Below are 22312 nucleotides of genomic sequence, written 5' to 3' on the forward strand. Positions count from 1 at the left end.
CCCAGACCCCCACAAACTTCCACCCTTAAAGGATGATTTCTGGGATAAAAACTACCCTATGTCCTTCCCCGGGACTCAAAATATCTCTATACCAAATTTCAACTAAATCGGTTCAGCGGTTAAGGCGTGAAGAGTTAACAGACAGACAGACAAACTGACAGACAGACAGACCATTGTATTTATATCGGAGCATCGTTTATAATGGAGTAAGCGCCATCGACAATGAGGTAGCCTTATTATAGAAAATACCACATATAAAATCTGACAATCCGTCACTGCTTTTATGACTTCTAGACCATAAATATAACTTTCCTGGCCAATGTCATATACACAAAAGTAATAAATAAAACATAATAAAAGCGTTTTAAGCATCTTTACATAGCGCCATCTAGTTTTAAGATTTTAAACCTTTGTAAACATTTTTGCAAATACAAGATCTACCAGACTTATTTTAAGAAAGAAATAGGTGCCAGAGGGCCTATAGCCTATTGCCTCGCACTTGTAAATTCGTACGTAAGTGTGACAGGGAGGCTACACGTCGAACGCGGTTCGCGGTAAGCCCTCTGATCCCAACTCTTATTCCATTAAATGTGGTATTTTCTATAAAAAGGGACCTTTTTGTCGATGCCGCTTACGCCATTATAAACGATGCTCCGATATACATACAATGCCGCGCGACGCTGTGTGGCGTAAGCGCCATCGACAATAAGGTCCCTTTTCATAGAAAATGCCCCAAATACAAAGTAAAATCTTCAATATTGCTTACTCGTATCACTGCACATTATAAAATATAGAGAAACCCAATTTGGCTTATTCCCACACAATAAAGCTTCGTTTACACTCGGCTAGTTCCCACTGCCGTGTAATTGGTTTATAAAACTTGCTCAGTCTGCGGTGGTTCATAAAGGATGGTTGACGACGGATCAGAAAACTGTCATTCTTCATTAAATTGGGTATTAGTTTAGGCGAGTTGACAGGCGAGTAAAAAATAAACAGTCTATTAGGTATACTGTGTCACGAATACATCCAAAACTTATACTTGAATAAATAAATAGAAAAGTTTGTTAAAGATTTATAAAAAGGTATACAATGCACTGTATTCTAAACATTTAGTTGAAATAGAAAGTAAAAATATAATAATTTTCTGGAACTTTTATTTTTCTAAGTACTGATTTAAACTTTCAAGATTTTGACTCATTATTATTCACAACGACGGGACTTAATCGCGTAAAATAAGTTTTAAATTTACCTACGACGTTTCCAGGACGGCGTTGTCCCCGTGGTCTCGTAGATACCTCGGAGTAATTATTTTACGCAATTAAGTCCCGTCGTTGTGAATAATAATTTTATTTTTCTGTTACCTATGCCCTAAACTGTCCTTACTGTCATTCGAAAGCTTTCATAATGCATGTATAATAAAAAAAGTATCACATAGTAACTTACAATTCAATACTTAGGCAAAAATTCCGTCCAAAAAGCAGTTTACCAAATAAATGTCTGTTGAAATTATTTGCTTTAAGTATTTTATTCTTAAAGATTAACAAATGTGAAATTTCATAAGCATTTTTCACAATAATTTAAGCCATTATTTTTATAAAAGAGGCCTCCCGGTCCCGCAGTCCCCTCGGCCTCGAGTCCGATCGCAATAAACATGTTTTTTGTTTCGCGTGTCCGCGCGCTGTCAAATATATTACAGCCCGCGGGTTATTTACTACCCTGTCCTCCGCCCATACATTATACTTAGTATCTTTGTTTGGACACAATAAGCAATATTTCTAAAGGGCCGACGTCACCCGCAGCTGTTGATATGGGTCCCCAAATTGACATATTTAATTTGATCGCTACGGAGGGTCCGGAACCCGTGTTTGACAGGTTTTAGTGTCGGATTAACATTAACGTTATAGACTTAGCGCTGTCAATGCTGTTAAACCAGAGCACCTAAAAGCGTCGACGTTCGTGGAATCAAATCCCCTTTGAACCGAGCACAAAGCGACTCGTAAGTAGTTCCGAATTTGAAGCGATGACGCCGTAATAAACGCGATGGGTAAAAACGCGCGGTGCAGCGGTCAGGTACGGCGGCGAGTCAAAGCGTCATGGGTGGCGAGCCGACACCCGCGCACGTCTCAATCCGCACCCGGCGAAGCCGCCTTTCCTTTTCACCCTACCGCAATGCAGCTATGTGTCGTTTCCGCTTTATTTTTTATCGCCGCACGCTGCAGCGGAGACGTCTGGCCCTCCCGCTCTGACAAAGCTCCTCTGTAGCTCTGACTCGCTCTGCCCGTGCGGGGGGCTCGGCGGCTGGTGGGGCCTCGCTCACAGTCCTCGCAACCGCCGCCACGATCGCACGCGTTCTCGCGCCGTGACAGAGTACTTGCCAGAGGCATTCCGTGATCGCAGTGAAGTTTACAAGTGATAGTAAAAGTTATAGCCAAATGGTGGTGCTTGAAGACGGAGGAATGATGGCTACTAATCCTAATCAATATTTACAGCCTGATTATTTGGCTCCGCTTCCGTCCTCTGTAAGTATTTTACTTTTAAAAAGTGTTTTTCCTAAAATAACTTGAAAATTTTTAAACACAAAAAAATATAGATGTATATTAGGTTTTCTTATGTTAGAAAAAATCTGCTTAATTGTTCAAAATGAAACTTATGTTATTTTTTCTTTGTTATAGTTGGACTCGAAGAAAAGCCCGCTTGCGCTTTTAGCGCAAACCTGCAGTCAGATCGGTGCGGACACCACCCCGTCCAAACCGCTGCTGCCGCCGCTCGACAAGAAGAAATCAGTGAATAGTGTTAGTGACACAGTTATTCGTTCATCACCAAACAGCACGAAAACGGACAAACCGCGTTCCACTCCGGACAACAAACATCTGGCTTTCAAACCCTATGAAACTAATGTTGTTTCAAAGAAACCTGAGGAGCGCCCTTCATCTAAAGCCAGCTCAGACAGTTCGGACGACAAAAAATCGGGAAAGAGCACGCCTGGAAGGAAATCCACTCCACCATCCGGCGAAAATGGGAAAAATAGCCCTTCCCATGAGCGGAAATCGTCTCCCGCCGGCTCTTCAGGCACAAGCCCAATTATCCGATCTGGGTTGGAAGTTTTAGGACACGGAAAAGACCCGCTGGCGGCTTTCAAAAATCTGCCCGGTTTGCCTGGATTCAATCCGCTCGCCGGCCTCTGCTGCCCTCCAGGGATGGAGCAGCACGCTAACCCTGCCTTCAGGCCACCGTATGCCGGCGCTCCGTTCAGCGCTCACCACGCAGCCATGCTCGCTGCTGCCGCCGGATTCCCAGGATCATCCCCCAATCCGTACCTTGGCTACGCTAGAGTCAAAACGCCCGCCGGCGGAGAAACTCTAGTCCCAGTATGCAAAGACCCCTACTGTACCGGATGCCAATTCTCAGTGAACAACCACCACCTCCTCATGAGCAACGGCAGCTGTCCCGCCGGGTGCACTCAGTGCGAACACCAAAAATACAACATCGCTATGGCGATGGCGCTGTCGCAGCAAGGCGCCGCCGCCGGCGGACTATCTTACCCGCAACTAAGTCGCCCATACGTTTGCAATTGGATTGTCGGGGAATCTTACTGCGGTAAGCGATTTGGAAATTCTGAGGAGTTGCTGCAGCATTTGAGGAGTCACACGACGGACGGATCCACGCCATCGACGGCTTCCTCGTCACAGCCATCGCTGCTTAGCCCCTTGAACCCGCTGTTCACTACAGCTGGACTCCGCGGCGCGTATCCAACGGCTCCGTTGAGTCCGCTCTCGGCCTCGCGGTACCACCCATACTCGAAGGCCGGTCTCCCGGCCGGCCTTGGCGCATCCCCCTACGGTGCCTTCAACCCCGCACTAGGCCCCTTCTACTCGCCGTACGCGATGTACGGCCAACGGCTCGGCGCGGCCGCCGTCCACCAGTAGACAGTGTAGTGGATACGAATGTCATAAATTAATGTTGTATTGTCCAATTTTCTTCTGTGATATCGATAGACTCTAATTCATGTTCTACGGCGGGACGCGCCATGACAAATTTAGTGATTAGTGCAATTGTAACATAGTTATTTATGTAAGTGGAATCGCCGGCGATGCGCTAGCTCGGACGATGTGACTCTGTACAGCCAAATGTTATATGTAAATAATAATCTCTATGTTTAATATTAAAGGAATTATTTGGAATATAATATCTACATACCAATCATAAAAGTTTATTTTTATTTTACTCTCGCTCATAAAACGCCCTCTGATTTATGGTTTTCATTAAGGAGATATGGTCCGTATCTGTTGAATATTCATTGACACAAAAAACATGAAAAATTCATAGAACCGTTTGATATTTTACAAAGTAAAATTATACTTGAATTAATGAATGTTAAGTATTTAAATAGTAAACATAAAAAGCGCATAAGCAATCAACGTCAAAGTAACATCAAAACAAAATGTACCAGCACCAGCTCTTGAGGAGAAGACGTAATAAACTGTGTGATTGATGAATACAGCGCCAGCGCACACATTAGGCCCGTCAATCAGCGGGATCCCGGTAAAACAAGATAGCAATCACGACCACGCCACCCACACACCTCGGGGAATAACTAACAAAATAATTCATTTAATTGAATGGCATAAAAAACGCGCGTTAGCCTGACGAGCATCATTAATAACAAAGCCGAGAGCTGCTGTCAGCTTTGTTAATGTCAAGTTTTTTTAATAAACGCTATTTTGATAAGGCCCATGTCATGTTGGAAATTCAACTGTCAAAATCATAATTGGTCACACGAAAAGACTGAAAGACAGGTTATAGGATAATACGAGACAGAGGCGTCACGCTTTTTTTTTTATAAAATGTCGCTGTCGTTTCAATCCCACCGACATCTCATTAAAAGATAAACTTCTTGTTCTGTTGAATAATTAAAAAGACATCCGTTAAGATTAACTGGCACATAAACTTTATATCTATTTCATTAACATTATATTGATATTAATATTAGCTTTCTAGAACATTAGCGCTTAGTCGTTTGTTTTGTGAATAAATTCACGTGAATTATGGCCATTGAATGCAATTAAGTTGAAGTGATAATAATTAAGATTATTCAAATGTGGGAGTTTTTACATAATACAGCTATTATAGTTAAGCCGTATAACAAGTCTATTTATCGCCTTAGGCAGTAGTTTATCGTTCATCGACAAGTCTTGTATTAATTGTACAATATAATGATACAACCAATCACTTAAAGCAATTTACCTATATATTCAATGCTTATCTGATTAACGGGAGGAAAACATATTTCCCGTATCATTAATAAAGGCTTTAATAACTAATTATTTACAGTCACAAACAAATAGAAGCTGTTTCTAGTTTATACATCCGCAAATATAAAATTATTCTATTTCAACAATTATACGCTAACACAAATGTCATGTGATCAATAACATATTATTTTCAAACAATAGATGCAAATTTGATTAGTGTTCATATATTATAATATCCAGTAAATAAACCAATGATGTTTACCTGATCATCTTCCTCGCGTTGTCCCGGCATTTTGCCACGGCTCCATGGGAGCCTGGGGTCCGCTTGGCAACTAATCCCAAGAATTGGCGTAGGCACTAGTTTTTACGAAAGCGACTGTCATCTGACCGTCCAACCCAGGGGGGAAACTAGGCCTTGTCGGGATTAGTCCGGTTTCCTCACGATGTTTTCCTTCACCGAAAAGCGACTGGTAAATATCAAATGATATTTCGTACATAAGTTCCGAAAAACTCATCGGTACGAGCCGGGGTTTAACCCCGGCTCCGGATTGCAAGTCGCACGCTCTTACCGCTAGGCCACCAGCGCTCTCCTGATGTTTATCTGATATAGGTATAAAATTCTACTTTAGATGACTTTCCTAAAAACCAATAACGAATACGATAAAAATAGAGTTCGCATCGCAGTGAGATCAAACTAAACCTATATTTATGTACCTAGAGTAGATAACTAGAATTCAATGTAGAATATTTGTAAAACGGGGTGGCTTTCAAATACAGTGGCGACATAGAAATTTTAGTTTTTAAATCATAAATATATAAAATAAAAAAAAAGGATGTATTATAAATTCAATATACGCGATATAATCCGTTTTCAGTTTTTTTTTTTTTTTTTTCATTAATATATTTTTATGCAAGATTTTTTACAGTAGGTGAACAACAATATATAGTAATCTAAACGGTTTCAGTAAATAATGAATAATGGTAATTTTATGGCCGTTTTAAAGCTATCAAAGTAGCCCCAAATTTTCCTAAAGCTACCCCGTTTTACGGTATTTGTTTTCATCAACAAATAAAGGTAGAAAAGACTTCCGGTTCGAACGCCATCTTGATAGTAGCCTCGTGATTAATTCCTTTGTTTTTTGCTCATTAATATTGTTTAAAGTGTAATATCGATAGCTTTATTATACAATAATCTAATGTGGTAGTGTGCAGTGAATGGAGAATTAATCTCAAAGCGTGTTTAACCACCATTTTGGAGTCAACGGCCGGTAGTCCACGTGCTTCTCGTAAAATCCAGCTATCGGTTTTACGAGACAACTACAACAACCACCGAACAGCGTCGTGCTCTAAGAGCATTTATTTTGTTCCTACCCTTTTACGTGACATTGGCTACGGGCAACACCGCCCTCAAGTCCATCAAGAAAAGAAAGGTAGAAAACGTAATGTAGCCTGTCAGTTGTTGCCTCTGTCTTGGTTTGACCTATGCCCCCGTAGACAACCGGGAGTTTCGAGTGATTGACTCTCCCCACTCGTACCGTAACATCCATTCGTGTTTTAAACCAAAGTTCATTTCTGTAAAGAGCAAAAAGCCGGTGCATTAGTATTGCCTCTCGAATTAAACCTTCAACGGTTTATGTTAAAAATACACGGTGGCTAAAAAATAAGTGCATTCCTGTTGCCAGGGAGGTTTTGGGATTATACTGAGCAACTTTTACTATTAGACCAACCCCGAAAGGATTTTTTTTTATGAAATAGGAGGCAAACGAGCAGACGGATCACCTGATGGTAAGCGATTACCGCCGCCAACACCAGAGGGGTTGTAAGTGCGTTCCCACACTAGATGCGTTCTGCGGTCAGCGGTCAGGTCAAATCCGCATTATGTATGAACAACATTGACAGCAACCTTTGAAGTTGAAGTTTAACCTGACCGCTGCCCGCAGAACGCATCCAGTGTGGCAAATCCTGAAAAGGCGAAAAAAAATTTGGCTGTTTCGTACATTTTGGCTGGTCCATTTTCTATGGGAGGGTAATTTTTTTTTTCGCGATTTCGCGATTGGTCCCATAGTAAAAGTTGCTAAGTATAATCCCAAAAACCTCCCTGGCAACGGGAATGCACTTATTTTTTGCCACCCTGTATAAGCTTACTTGCAACTTAATTTTATAAGGGATCAGACTACGGGTCCAAAGTACCCATACAGTATGAACTCTTAGCCGCTTAAAGGGGGCATAAAACATTATTGGTAACCGTCACATTTCCTGGTAATTTCAGAGCCCACTCAATACCCGCGACCCATAGTATGGGAAATGCTACCATAGATTATTGTAAGTAGGTAATACCCACATACTAAAATAATGAACAATAATAGACTACCATTCATTATTTTAGTATGTGGGTATTTTTGCACTTTGTAATTTTTCCTCAGTCACCCGTTGACCACGAACGCTGTAAAGGGTTCGAAACGTCGGGATGTATTATAAATTTAATATACGCGATATAATCCGTTTTCATAGTTTTATTTCATGAGTAACTATCGCGGTAACCGAAGACAATATTATTGATTCTCTTATTCGAATATGCAACATAACACCAAACTCACTCCTAAACACATTTTTTCAAATTGTCCAAAATACGACTACCGGGCGTAGCTCCGGTTTCGTTGTTTAAAATTATCTTTTAATTAAACTAACCAAATTATTTAATTATCTAAAAAACCCAAAATACACATCTAAGGCTGTCTGTGAAATATGTATACAAGTAAAATAAATCCTTCTTCTTTTAAAAGATAAGAATTGCAGTTAAAGTTAGTTCTATTCTGATAATAATTAATGATAATTACCCGCCTCCAGATGGTAATTACAATTTAACGATTTTATCAATGAACTTTATGCGTATTGCATTATTTGCATAAATCACTAGAGCAATAAATACGGTAGTCAGATAATACGACTTTGACATAGTTTAGGAGCTGCGCGTAAATCATAGGTTAGATTTATTCTTGTTTGATACCCGTGGCGCCATCTAGTGGTAGAGACGTGAACTACTTGCAGTTTGGAGCTTGTGCTTTTTTTACTGCTTGTTTAAGTATTTTTTAATGTTGCCAAATAATATAGACGTGTTTGATTACAATAATTATGATGAATTACTATGAAGACCGATAGAAAAACAAAAAAAACTCATTTTTATAAATCAACCGAATTTGGCAAGAATTTTACCAGATATCCTTTTTTTATAATAATATATGGTGATAAAAAAACCAGCTAAGTACGAGTCGGACTCGCGCACGAAGGGTTCCGCACAATTACGCTCAAAAACGGTAAAAATATCACGTTTATTGTATGGCAGCCCCACATAAATATTTATTTTATTCTGTTTTTAGTATTTGTTGTTATAGCGGCAACAGAAATACATCATCTGTGAAAATTTCAGCTGTCTTGCTATCACGGTTCATCAGATATAGCCTGGTGAAAGACAGACAGACAGACATCGGAGTCTAAGTAATAGGGTCCCGTTTATACCCTTTGGGTACGGAACCCTAAAAAAGACATGTAACTGGGTGAATCACCTTTTTGTCACTCGTTGCGATGGTTACGGTCGCCTGGGTCACTTTTAAAATCCTGATGGTTTTATATTTAAAATAACCAAACTTACACCCAACTATGATTATTTAACGACGTGAATAGTATTGATAAAAACCGGACAAGTGCGAGTCGGACTCGCGCACCGAGGGTTCCGTACTTTTTAGTATTTGTTGTTGTAGCGGCAACAGAAATACATCATCTGTGAAAATTTCAACTGTCTAGCTATAACGGTTCATGAGATACAGCCTGGTGACAGACAGACAGACGTACAGACGGACAGCGGAGTCTTAGTAATAGGGTCCCGTTTTTACCCTTTGGGTACGGAACCCTAAAAAGTAAGTAGATGTGGTGGTTTTATACATATGTCACAGAATTATTATGAATTTATATAAGATGAATTGTGGCCCCGCTGAATTTATATACCAGTCATATTTGATATTCAATGATAAATGACAAACACGTCCCGAACGTCAAAAGTCGTCACACTCACATTTTCATTGCAAGTGATCCCTCCTCCCAGTGAACTGGTCCCTTTAAACGCAAATCGACATTGACAGCTAAACAAAACAAATTTCAAAATGGATGCCTATCCAAGATGGATGCGTAATCGCGAAATAACCAATTAAGATTAACATAAACATAAGGTGGCTTTACATCTTTTGAATTATGGATGCGATTAGAGGGTTGCGTGCAAGAACCAGGTTAGGGTTCCTTGCGCAGGATATAGTAGATTGTTAACCAAGGGATGAAAGGCACTCATTTCTGCCGAGGTATTTTGGCGCTAGAACGCAGTGAGAGCGCCAATAGTCCGAGGCTGAAATGATGCCTTTCACCCGAGTTGAACACTCTACTTTTCATTTCGAATACGAGGAAAGTAAAATGCATGTGTTTTTTTAAAACATGACCAAGTATAATTTTAATAGTATTTTTTAAGGGTACCTTCAGTTAACAATTTAGGCAAAAGTGTCTCTATTTATGGAATGGAGAGTCAAATATCAGAATGGAAATTGTATAACAAATCCATTTAAACTCAAATTTCAATTGCTTATCGCAATAAAATTCAAAAAATCGTACTTCGAACGTAAAATGCTCTAGTGCAGACATGTATCATCTGCACACCTTTTAGAACAACAATGACCCTCTTTCAGAGCATGAGAAATGAAAAAGTTTCATATCGCCCACACTGTTAACTGACAGTTCGTAAACCTTATTAATACCAAAAGCAGAAGGTCCACCGATTGACCGTACTTCTAGTCAAATTGTAAAAAATTTACAGAAATTCTTTTTTTTGCCGTACTAAACAAATTGTAAAAAATTTACAGAAATTATTTTTTTGCCGTACTAGTCAAATTGTAAAAAATTGGCAGAAATTCTTGGTTTTGTAAGGCCGTACTAGTCAAATTGTAAAAAAAATACAGAAATTCTTGGTTATGTAAGGCCGTACTAGTCAAATTGTAAAAATTTACAGAAATATTTTAATTTTAGTTTAAAACAAATGTTAGGAAAAATAAACAAAATATTTCCAAATCTTTGTATCTAAGGTCAATGCGGCCAAATCCGTAGCAAATAGACCCCATCTGATTATGACTGCTGAAACCAAAGTTAACAATCTTGTACAGTAAGCTGCAGAGATAACTGGGTCCCCCCTGCCCCTGCAAACAATTTTCTATACAGGGAGTTGTCTCTGCAGCTTACTTTGCTATTTGTATGAAAAAAGCGCTCGTGTACGAATATATTTACCGTATACGGAGTAGATATAATTATATTTTTATCAATTTTTGATTAGATTTGCTGTAGTGTTGGTTTCTATAGGTAAGATGCATCTCACAATAATTATATGTGTGGAAGAATTATCAACATAATTGAGCAAAGGAATATAAAATCAAAATCAGAGTAATCAGAGTAATAGTAATAGCATTAAAAATGCAAACATTAAAATTCTAAAATGTTAATGCTTGGCTTTTAATACGATGTTTTTTGCCCTGATAGAATAGTTCTCATCATATTATAATTGTACCGTAACAACAACACGCATGAATTATTCACTTTTAAGTATTAAATAGAAGTTAAAACGATTAACATGCAGAACCCGTTCCGAAATTCAAATTCACACTTAATTTGAAATAGAATTAATGCGATACTTCATTCAATATTTGTAACAAGGGTCCCCTTCGACACACACAGAATTACCTTTATTGTAAACCTCAAATGAAGTGTAAATTCAGTGAACGAGACCGGAAACTTGACAATGACCGAATGGTTGAACGATAAAGATCTTGAACGCGTTCAATCAAATTATGCAAAACCCATTCTCATGTTAGTTGTGACAACTTGGGTGTACATTGTGGTGTACAATTTCAAACGGGTTATCTCCTATCTCTATTCAAAATTGCTTGAATTGCTAGGTTTTTTTTCGCCGAGATATTTATTTAAATCCGCTGGTTGGCATTTGAAAAGATTATTTGCCGTTATTTATTTGCTTTTTTTTATTGAATAGAAAAAGGAAGTATGTATTTTAAATATCTAATACAAACGTTGCATATTTTTAAAACTGTGCTCATACAATCTAAGTTACGCTCTAAGTTTTAAAAGACATGCTTAAATTACATCATCATCATCATGTCAGCCGATAGACGTCCACTGCTGGACATAGGCCTCCCCCAAGGCTCGCCACTCCGACCGATCCTGTGCCGCTCGCAACCACCGAATTCCCGCGACCTTCACCAGGTCGTCGCTCCATCTCGTTGGAGGCCTACCGGCAGTTCGTCTTCCGGTACGCGGACGCCACTCCAGAACCTTCCGGCCCCACCGGCCATCAGTTCTGCGAGTAGAACGCAGAACTAAATTACATATTACATGAAAATTGGCATGAAAATTTACGTAACACTTAATATAATATATCTATATATGGTAAGTACTAAGTACTAGTTTTCGTAAAAAAAAGGTTAAACAAAGAAAATAGAGCGAATATCTTCCTTTAGTGGTAAATAAAATTTGTGAATATTTCGAAAAAACATATTTGCTAACAGAATAAAAGTATGATTAAAATCTGCATTTGAAAAACGTAAAAACACAATTTCGCGTCTGCATTGATTATCATATTATAGACATACCTAATATGTAAATAGTATACGTACTTTATTATTTCTATTAAACATACGACGGAGTAATCATTTATTTATAATGATTACATTTGCAAACATTGTATATTCAGTCATAAAGTTGTTTACAGCATTATTTAGCGAATGTTCGTGCCGCATCGTTTACATAGGTCAATTAGTAGTGTTACGACTTACGACATTTGCACATGTTCTAGACCGGGCCAGGAACAGATTTCCATGACCAATCGGCTCCCGGGCGAAAATTCGTATAGTGGTTAACGGCTATGTATGATGAACCCTCGTGAACGTCAGCTGGTCGTCAGTGGGTTGAGGAATGACAGCAAATAAAGTCTATAAAAATTTAGTCATCGCCTCCCGCTTGATACTTTGTCAGATGATAATTTAGATGCTATTGTGAATAAACAAAATCATCAGCCGATTGTATCGCTGTGGAAAGACCGTCAGCTGGTCACATGAACATGTAAAAGAGAAAATTATTTTCAGTGATCAACGTCATCGCCTCCCGTTTGATACTTTGTCAGATGATAGTTTAGATGCTATTGTTAATAAAACAAATCGCCAGCCGATTGTATCGCGGTGGAAAAACCGTGTTCCGCGTTTCGATGGCTGCCATTCCTCAACCCACCAACGGAGCGGCAGCTGACGTTCACGAGTTCATCATACATAGCCGTTAACCGCTATACCAGCTTTCGCCCGGGAGGCGATGACTGACGAAATTTGCGTCTGGCTCGCGGTCTATTCTGAGATACCGTTGAGTCTGGAAGCTAGGTAAGTAGGTAACTACCAAGCCAATTCAAACGTACACATACACCAGCCCGCGCCTATACATTTACGCACAAGTTGGAGCAAAATGCACGATTTCGAAAAAAAACACTATTCATATCATTCTGATGTCTTAAGTTTTAAGCTGTTGTGTAGGTAGGGGAGACTAGTCCAAAACCGTGACACGGGGTAAAACAAGGACACGGCAGTATGGCTACTTAGACAGTTCCAGATTGACGAACGCTTTGGTCACTGCTGTCTACCATCTTGGTATGTTTGTCAACAAATTAAATGTTGAATGACGCGCATGCCGGCGTACAGAAATTAATTAAGAAAAACATTTTTAGAGGTGCCTGATACAATAATTTCATAGAACTCATCACTATACCAATTTGTCGTTCGTTGACGTAAGTACAATTTGTATTTTTTATGCAATAATGTATGTATTAAGGATCAACAAACATTACTTTGATTGTTATTGCATTACAATTTTAGGTCAGCAGATTTTTTAGTTTCTGGTAGGTATGTTCGGGTCAAAACCGGTCGGGGTAAAATCGGGTCGTCCCGGTTTTCTACAAGTGTCTTTTTTTGTACAATACACGGAAAAACGATGCTTGGGTTTGTACCCATTGAGACGTATTGTTGTCTCAAGTGTAAAAAAATAGCCCTTGAATGGCGTACTGGTTGGGAACCTGAAGAACTTGACGTGTTCCATTGCTATTTTTAGTAAGGGGCAAAATCGGGTATAGGATTACCCGGTTTTGGACAATGCATGGGGTTTAAACAATTCTAGTCTTATAATTGTAGTAAAATCCAATACATTTTACGATTCTTCTCTTTCCGCACAGACTCTAGTTCTGAACCCCCCCAAGTGTAAATTTCTTTAGATAGCGGCAAGCGGCACGTTTTGGAAACTCAAAATTCCATTTAAAGTAAACCTGTGTTGTGTACAATAAAGTGATTACTACTACTACTTAACGCAAACGCGTACATCTCGTCACGCTATCGAATGAAATTTACACTGGGGTATTGACAGATCTGACAATTTGCTTGTCAATAGTGCAATAAAGTGAAAATCTTGTTTTTTACATTAAAAAAATAGATTTTATCGAAGTGATAAGACAAAGTTTTGGACAGTAGACGTTGTGTAACTTGCTTGTGTAGGTAAATAATCGGCAAGCCATTGTTATATCAGTGTAATACACGACTCCGTACGGTAGACACGGCATAGTCACCATGTGTTTTTTAATTCAGTTATTATTCTTACTGTTTTTCCTCATATTCGTCACATGGGTTTATGTCAAATTTACGACCGGCATCTGTAAAAGCAGTCGTCATTTGGTGGGAAAAGTGGTTATAGTGACCGGTGCAAATGCGGGTATAGGATTTGAAACGGCTAAGAACCTCGCGGAGAGAGGGGCGCGGGTGATCATGGCATGCAGGAACGAGGGCCGCGCCACCGTTGCCAGAGACCAGATTGTTGCTGCCACCGGCAACCCTGATGTGCACTACCGCCACCTTGACCTTGCATCTTTAAAATCAGTCAGAGAATTCGCCGACAACATCAACAAAACAGAAGAACGACTCGATATTCTTATAAATAACGCTGCCATATACGGCTCAAAACTAGAGAAGACTGAAGATGGACTGTTACTAGGAATGCAATCTAACCATTTTGGACCATTTTTACTGACTAACTTGCTTCTGCCGAAACTAAAATCATCAGCACCTAGTCGTATAGTCAACGTTTCTTCTATAGCGTATGAAAGGGGGATCATCGATTTCAATAACCTTAATGGTGAGAAAGAAACAGATGAAACGATACATGTGAGTAAGGTGTATTCTGCATCTAAATTGTGCAACATATTGATGACTGTTGAGCTGGATCGGCAACTGCACGGTACTGGAGTAACTGTTAATTGTTTGCATCCGGGTGTCGTAGATACTGAGATCTTAACCTTCATACCAGTGTTTAACCAGTTATTGCCCCTGTTGAGGCTTTTCTTCAAAAATAGCTGGGAAGGTGCCCAGACGACGGTTCACCTCGCCGTGGCACCAGAGGTGGCGTCAATCAGTGGTCGCTACTTTAAAGACTGCCATGAAGCTATACCTTCAAAAAGTGCTCAAGACTTAAAAGTAGCCCGCGAGTTGTGGGAAGTGTCAGAAAAGTTTGTTAAATTGAAATAAAGTGCACTGTTGACTTTAGAGACGACAAGAGATCCACAAGACCTATGTACTAGGTAATAATTGATTTTTTGAAAATTTAATCAACTTTCACTTGATAAATGTTTTCGTTGCATTTCTAATACCTTTAACATGGCTAACACTACGTTTATCGCCATGAAGAAGCAAAATGCAGTGCTAATCTAAAACGGTCTCGTATTACGATAAGATTTATACTTACATGCTTACGCATAACGCAATAGATAATAAATGGAAGCGTTCAAAATATTATAGTAGTTTATATGCATTAAGAGGCCGGTGTCGATTTTAGTCGCAAAAATGTAAAATTGATAGATTTCGTCGATGAAATTGTACACCTTTTGTTACCAAATTAAAATAACAAGTACTGCTTTCTATTAGCACGTCTTCTTATCTTGCCTTTTATCAGATCATTTTTTTGAAAACAGACTCACTAAATTAGTAATGATTGTTTTTCTGAAGGACGTTTAGGTAAACGCGCGTAAAGCACTGATTTTGTCGCTCTTATTTGTAAATTTCGTAGTTTGGACTGCTAAAAATGGTAAATTTGTATTACACATATTCTGTACTTGACCTTTATCAGATTACATTTTTGTTATATGACTTAAAGTTCGAGAAAATGAAAGTTAAACGAATTCAATTTTCTCCAGAAATTACTTCAAAACAAGTTACAATTTCTCTGAAAATCGACTTAATTTCAACGTAATTTGGAAACTTAAACAATCTACAACATTTGCTGAAACTATTCTTATACATCAATTTGTATAATTTACCACCATAATTTTTTGATGAATTTTTAAAAACTGCCCCTTCTCTTCATATATTACCGGTGACGGACGCTCGCGACCTCATTATTAAAAGGCAGGATGAGAAAACGTGCTAATAGAAACCAATACTTGTTATTTAGATATTACGTAACAAAACGTGTATAATTTCAACGACTAAATCTATCAATTTAAAATTTTTGCTCCAAAATCGACTACGGCCTCTTAAATAGCTGCTAGAGGCATTAAAATATGAGTGTGGGCTTATGAAACAAGCTAAAAGCGAGTGTCATAAAAAGACCACAAGTCTTTTAATGCCTAAGTATGTACTTACATACCTACACTACTTTATCTACTGGCTGTCCCAGAAGTAAAGAGACAACTTTCAGAGCTTACTGGCTGAAATCGTACTATGCCTTATGGGAATCGGTCGAAGAGATAGTTCAGATCCAGAAACCGCCACCAACGTTTAGTATGTTATTAGGCATGCATGGTATTGGGTCTCCAAAACTGCCGGGAGACAGCGGCGCCGGCCATCTACTTCAGCGGAATGGCAATTATCGCCAATACAAACAATACAATACAATTAATTATATACAACCGGACAAAATAGAGATTTAAAAGGTGATTGTTTTTTCCACGTGTTATAATGTAATAGTGATCACACTATCTAATTAAATATGTAGTTAATTAAGTCAATTAAAAAGAGAGTAGTAAAGTTCGTAGATTTTTCTACAAATATGGTTTTTATTCAACATTTCCCTTAGCGTCCCGGTTCTACCCCACTTTCACCTACGCATGGCGCTTAGGCTATTATTAACGATGCTCCGATATAAATACAATGCCGCGCCGCGCGACGCAGCGTACGCGCCATCGAAAATAAAGTCACTTTTTAAAGAAAATGCCCCATATTCAGGTTTTACGTATACAAGATACAAGACATTTATTGGTAAAAGTTAATGTTTTACAGGTCAGTAAAATAGGTAGGTACATAGTAGGTACAACATTTCTAGAGTAAGTATTTATCTCACTTAAACTTAATTATTATTAAATAAAACATATTTTAAGCAAAGCAGGTAAACAGTAGACAATAGGGTCGCATATGGCTTAACAAGTCGTCATTTTAATTTATAAGGTATAAATTTGCTTATACATATTAATTAGGAGATAAATTACTTAGGGTTAGTACACGTTTCAACAAATTCGTCGACGCTGTAGCATGCTAAGTCAGTTAACATTGTTTTAAGATTTCGGTCAAACTTTTTATCCGTTTTAGCTAATTTTATTTCCTCAGGTAGCAAGTTATACAATTTTAGGCCTAAGATCCCAAGTGACTTTCGGGCCTTTGCAAGCCTGCACCGCGGGACGATTAGCCGGTTACTTCTACGGGCCAGGGAATGGGTAGCGTATTGATCCACGTTTGCCCTAACGTACTTACATGCGGTTAATATGTAAACACTCGGAAGAGAGAGAATCTTATGCTGTTTAAATAAACTTTTTGCGGGATGATCATATGGCTTTCCGCTAATGATACGAACAGCACGTTTTTGTAATTTGAAAGGCCTTTCGCGGTCAGCCGCCGTCGCCCACAGGTCAGCACCCATAATAAGAACAGAATGAAAATATCCGTAGTACGCTTTTATCACATTTTCATGTGTCAAGGTCGGTGCTATTCTTGAAAGCGCATAGCATGCGGAAGACAGTTTGTCGCACATACGGTCGATGTGAGGGGATCACGTGAGACCGGAATCCAGGATGAAGCCTAGGTAACTTACCTCTTTAACTTGTGGTACCTCGATGTCATTTAGCTTTATAACTAATTTGTTGTTTATGTTATGTCTAAGCTGGAAATATAAAATATTGGTTTTTTCTAAATTTAATAGCATTCCGTTTGCAGCAAACCATTGAGATATTCGTTGCATAGCAATTTGGATATAAATATAATGTGGGGCTTGTACGCTAGTACACGTATACCTGACTCCTAAAGGGAAGAAAAGATTAGGACTAAAATCATGTACTTTACATGCTTAAATAAAAATATCAAGGTATTCTCTAAATACCTAACGCTGAAATTAGGAAAACCATATTTTAAAACATTACAGAAATATTAAAGTCGGTAAAACGTTTGCAATAATTTCAAGACCCAGTAGTAATGTTTGCCATAACTTTGGTAAATTAACGTGGCCATAAAACAAGGAAATATGGTCCAGAGAACAATTTAGAACGATTTATGTCCACATAACTAACTGAACATGGTTGCAACAGTCAATGATTTGCTACTTGTTATGCTGTTGTAAAGTGTATAGAATAATTGTAAAATGGGGTGAGTAGGAGCAAAACTGACATTCAAACCTGGATAACATTTTATTTTTACATATTTGCCATTCTCAATCAAAATGGTACTTATTGTCGGTTGTCAATAAGGCGCTATTTCCATATAGCTTTAATTTGAAATCTCCCTTATAGACAAGCGACAATATGGTACCTTTTGGTTGAAAACGAAACATATGCAAACTCAATGGTGTATATAATAAGTGTTCCGGACGTTTGCATTTTAGTTTTTATTTTAATTTGGTTAGTTCCATTTCATAACTTTGACGAACAGGAAAAACCACATCACCCCGTAGTCCCTCGTAATTGGACAATATGACCTCGGTCTCTTTAAAACAAGAGTGAATAGGCTGTTACTGAACCGGTGAGCTCCATCTTAGGCCCTGTCTTCACTTTCCATCAGGTGTGACTAGGGCCAATCGCCGATCAGTTTATAATAAAAAAAAGGTGATTTTGGAAGATTGTTGGATCGTTTTTTTTATGAGTATTTCTCCTGTTCATTTTAAATTGGAATGAATTATTTTTGTAGCAGTAGCCCTAAAGCCCATCTCACCCCCTTTTCAAACCTCTCCCCATTCATAACCCAACTCTCCCCGCGAACCCTACTCACCCCATTTTACGGTAATTCAACTGAATTTTTCATTAGATTATGAATTAATAATTATAATTATCGTAGATACTCACTCGTATATTGTGATGTTTTGTAAAACCACGCAACTACATTCCTGTACTACAACTGTATGTCCACAATGGTATGGTTCAATACGTAATTAAGTATCAATACCATTGTTCTTTTTAATTTTGTCTTATGTAGTTTTGCTTTCCATTTATAAATTATAAAAATGTTTTGTCTTAGAACAGCGACGTTCAAACAATAGTCACATCTGAACAAATTTTTTAGGTTTAAGATTCTTTATTCTCACTAAAAATTTGACAATTCACTTACATGAGAACTTAAAACTACACAAATAGATTTATTTTGCATGAAATTAGCGAAAAATGTTCGAGTTTATTTTGGACCATAAATGGGAGCTTTCGGTAGTTGGGTGGTCTTACGGTATCACAAAATGTGTTGCAAAAACAAAAATAAATATTCCGTATATATATTTTGTAGAGGTACCTGTAAAATATAGCGTCTTTAAAATAATGAAGAAAAGAAAGAAGAAATGATAGCGTCTTTAAAAGAACGAAGAAAATTAATGCGTATTAGGTATATGAATGATGTGCGGAACCGCATTCTTGCCGCGATTAGAATGTTCACACCATCACTCACTTTATAAAGGAAATTGCCAGTGACAGCGCCAACAGTAATGCAGCTGCAGTGGCCATTCGAATGTCGCCTTTGGATTTTGACATTAGGATTTTTTTTTACATAATTTTATGTATATTATTAACCATAGCTCTGCAACTATGCCCCTCCTTTTTTCGTTTTTTTTTATTATTGTAAATATTAGGATCCAAAAAAAGATTAAATACAATTTTTTTTATTGCTCCTAACTTTTATAACAATTAAAAATTTGAAAAAAATAAAATCCTTACATTTGGATGGGCTGCGCTGGGAGCTGTGATTGATATGCAAAAAACTGTGTCAAAATATTTTCAATAACGTTAATATCCAGAGAGGAAAATGAGGATTACGTTCGTATTAAAAGGCGATTTCGCGCGGGTCCTCCAATTTCGTCTTAACGCATAACCAAATGTTGTATCAATAAAAGACCTTGATAATTATACAGCAAATTAGTTTCATTATACAATTATAAAATTCGCTTTGAAGTGGATTATTGTGAATAGGTGGAAAAGTACAGAAGCCACAACTTGCCTTGCATTATTATCAGAACAAAAGGTGAAATATAATGAACTATAATAATACCAAACTAATTACAAGGCTGATTAATAAACTGAGTTAAGATGTGAGCGGGAAGCGGAATAAAAATAAAAGAGTAAGGACTGAGTGCGCTGAAAATGCAAAAATTAGACTCTCAATGGTGGTGTTTTAAACGTTCTTCATTGTTTTTAGCGCGAGTGACTAAATATACGTGACTGAAACCGCTAAGTTAGTTAAGTTAATGTCTCACGATAGTTTAAATTCGGTTCTTTATGGTTTTGAGCACAGAACATTATAATGCTATCTTATTATTGTATTAGGTACGTGGTTCTCATATGGACTCATAGAGCAAACATAAGTAAGCGTAACACGTTTGAAATATGGTGTTGGCGCTAGCTTTTACAGATATTTTGGACAGCAATGCGTACTAGTCAATTCATACTGGAAGAACCACGCATAATACGCCTATTACAGATATACAGATACAGATATACAGATTTTTATTGGTAAAAATAAAATACATTTTACAAGTCATACAAATTCTCAACAATATTGTCAACAATATGCCAAGACCATATACTCACATACCTACTTGTGTAAGGTGCATTAGTTACTGTGTAAAATGAAACATTGAGTGAACGAAACAGAATACTTGAATAGACATAAGAAAGAACGGGAAAAATGATTGAATGAATGAAAGAGATAGAAATAGGATTAGGTTTAGAGTAAGTTGAAAAAGGAATACATTCATTATGGCCGAAAATTTTGTTTCAATTCTTACATGTCGCGCGGACGAAATCGGAAAATAATTAAATCTAAAGTTTTTCAATGGTTTTTCATCACTAATCTACTAAAATTTAACTAAATATCGAGTTATTCAGTAAAAACTATAGGAAATACGTTATATTTCGAATGAATTAGGGAACATCGGCGTAATCTTGCACAATGGAAAGCACGCGGGAAGAGGGCTTACAGGAATTCACAGTGAATCAGCTCAAAACGGAGCTAACCCGATCCGATACGATAACTATGATGTTCTTAAAACCAAGGTAGGATAATTTATATCCTTTGCCGATGACAATATTGACGTAGAAGTATTATTATCCAGATTCTCAGATATCTTGTCCCTTAGACTAACCAACTCCTGTCAATTCACGTACATTAATTACAGAGAAATTGCCCCCTGACACACGCTCAAGGACCACCATAAGTGCTATTAATTATCATATAGAAAAGTATTTATTAACTGTAATGATATCATGTGTTAATTACTTGATTGTGCGTCTAGACCAGACAGTCCACTTTACACATTGAAATTATAGTAGCAGCTGATTGGTCTATAAAATATGTAAAAAGGAGAAATTGTGTGAAGTCTCGTTAGAGAGTCACATATAAATTTTCCTAAACGTCGCCTTACCTGCCTATTATTTATGCCACAATGTCTAAGGACTTACCGCGAAAATAAAAAAAAACCGGCCAAGTGCGAGTCGGACTCGTACACGAAGGGTTCCGTACCATTGCGCAAAAAACGGCAAATAAAATCACGTTTGTTGTATGGGAGTCCCAATTTAATATTTATTTTATTCTGTTTTAGTATTTGTTGTTATAACTAGCCTTATGAACCGATTTTGCATGTACAACCTTAAAGTTTATAGTCTATGATGGTTCATTATTTTTAGTATGTGGGAATTTTTGCACTTTGTAGTTTTTCCTCAGTCACCCGTTGACCACGAACGCTGTAAAGGGCTTGAAACATCGGGATGTATTATAAATTCAATATACGCGATATAATCTGTTTTCATAGTTTTATTTCATGAGTAACTATCGCGGTAACCGAACACAATATTAAATATATTGTATTTATGGGCTGGATTTTGTTTATTTCTGTTTTTATAATGTGTACGAATTCAACTAGTACGTTTGCTTGTCGGTCAAATTACACATATTGTTTGACATACTGGTCTTCCCTCGTACGGCTGTTTCTCTATATAGGTATTTCAATATGATTAAGACAGCTGACTGTTGACTGTTCATTACAATTCTGTTTTACAAATAATAATAACACCTTGCCATTTATTATGAACTCAATCATTAAAAAAATATGTTGTGCAAATTATCTGCCACCACATAATTAAACGGAAACCTTAACCAAATTTACAAGCAAACAATACCTTTGGCAATATCATATAATTGCACGTTCATACAAATGTCGCCATTATGTAATTATAATATAATTTATACCTCTGCGACAATGTCAACATCTGGGTCAATTGTTATTTTGACAATAACGACATAATGAGCCTTTTAATAATTGTCATGAGTGTCATGACAGACGTCATAATATCAAGGATTGTCTTGAACACTAGATTGCAATGCCACATGTCGCGTTGAATTGCATAAGGTCGCGTATTTCAAATTGCTTGTGGCATTTTTAACACTGACGCTAAAAAAACCGTATCCGTTAAGAATAAAAAA

At 37.7% G+C, this 22312-nt stretch overlaps 2 protein-coding genes across 2 annotated transcripts; both read left to right on the forward strand.

The window, feature by feature from the left end:
• Nucleotides 1–2309: 2309 nt before the first annotated feature.
• LOC134743718 (zinc finger protein Noc) lies at nt 2310–4208 on the forward strand. Its single transcript, XM_063677323.1, has 2 exons — nt 2310–2519; nt 2673–4208. Exons 1-2 carry the CDS (start codon nt 2433–2435, stop codon nt 3924–3926), a joined length of 1341 nt encoding a protein of 446 aa, XP_063533393.1. The 5' UTR covers nt 2310–2432; the 3' UTR covers nt 3927–4208.
• A 9707-nt stretch (nt 4209–13915) lies between these two features.
• On the forward strand, nt 13916–14914 carry LOC134743719 (retinol dehydrogenase 11-like; the record flags this gene model as incomplete). The annotated part of the gene is made up of 1 exon (XM_063677324.1): nt 13916–14914. A coding segment is annotated over one exon (987 nt), but the record flags the coding sequence as incomplete, so codon positions are not given.
• Between the last annotated feature and the right edge of the window lie 7398 nt (nt 14915–22312).

Source organism: Cydia strobilella, chromosome 8, assembly GCF_947568885.1.
Source record: "Cydia strobilella chromosome 8, ilCydStro3.1, whole genome shotgun sequence".
NCBI lineage: Eukaryota > Metazoa > Arthropoda > Insecta > Lepidoptera > Tortricidae > Cydia > Cydia strobilella.

Excerpts from the sequence above, each read along its gene's own strand:
- LOC134743718 (XM_063677323.1), top strand. The coding sequence starts at position 2,433 with ATGGTGGTGCTTGAAGACGGAGGAATGATGGCTACTAATCCTAATCAA. Across the intron at positions 2,520-2,672 it reads TGGCTCCGCTTCCGTCCTCT|TTGGACTCGAAGAAAAGCCC; the intron begins GTAAGTATTTTA and ends TCTTTGTTATAG.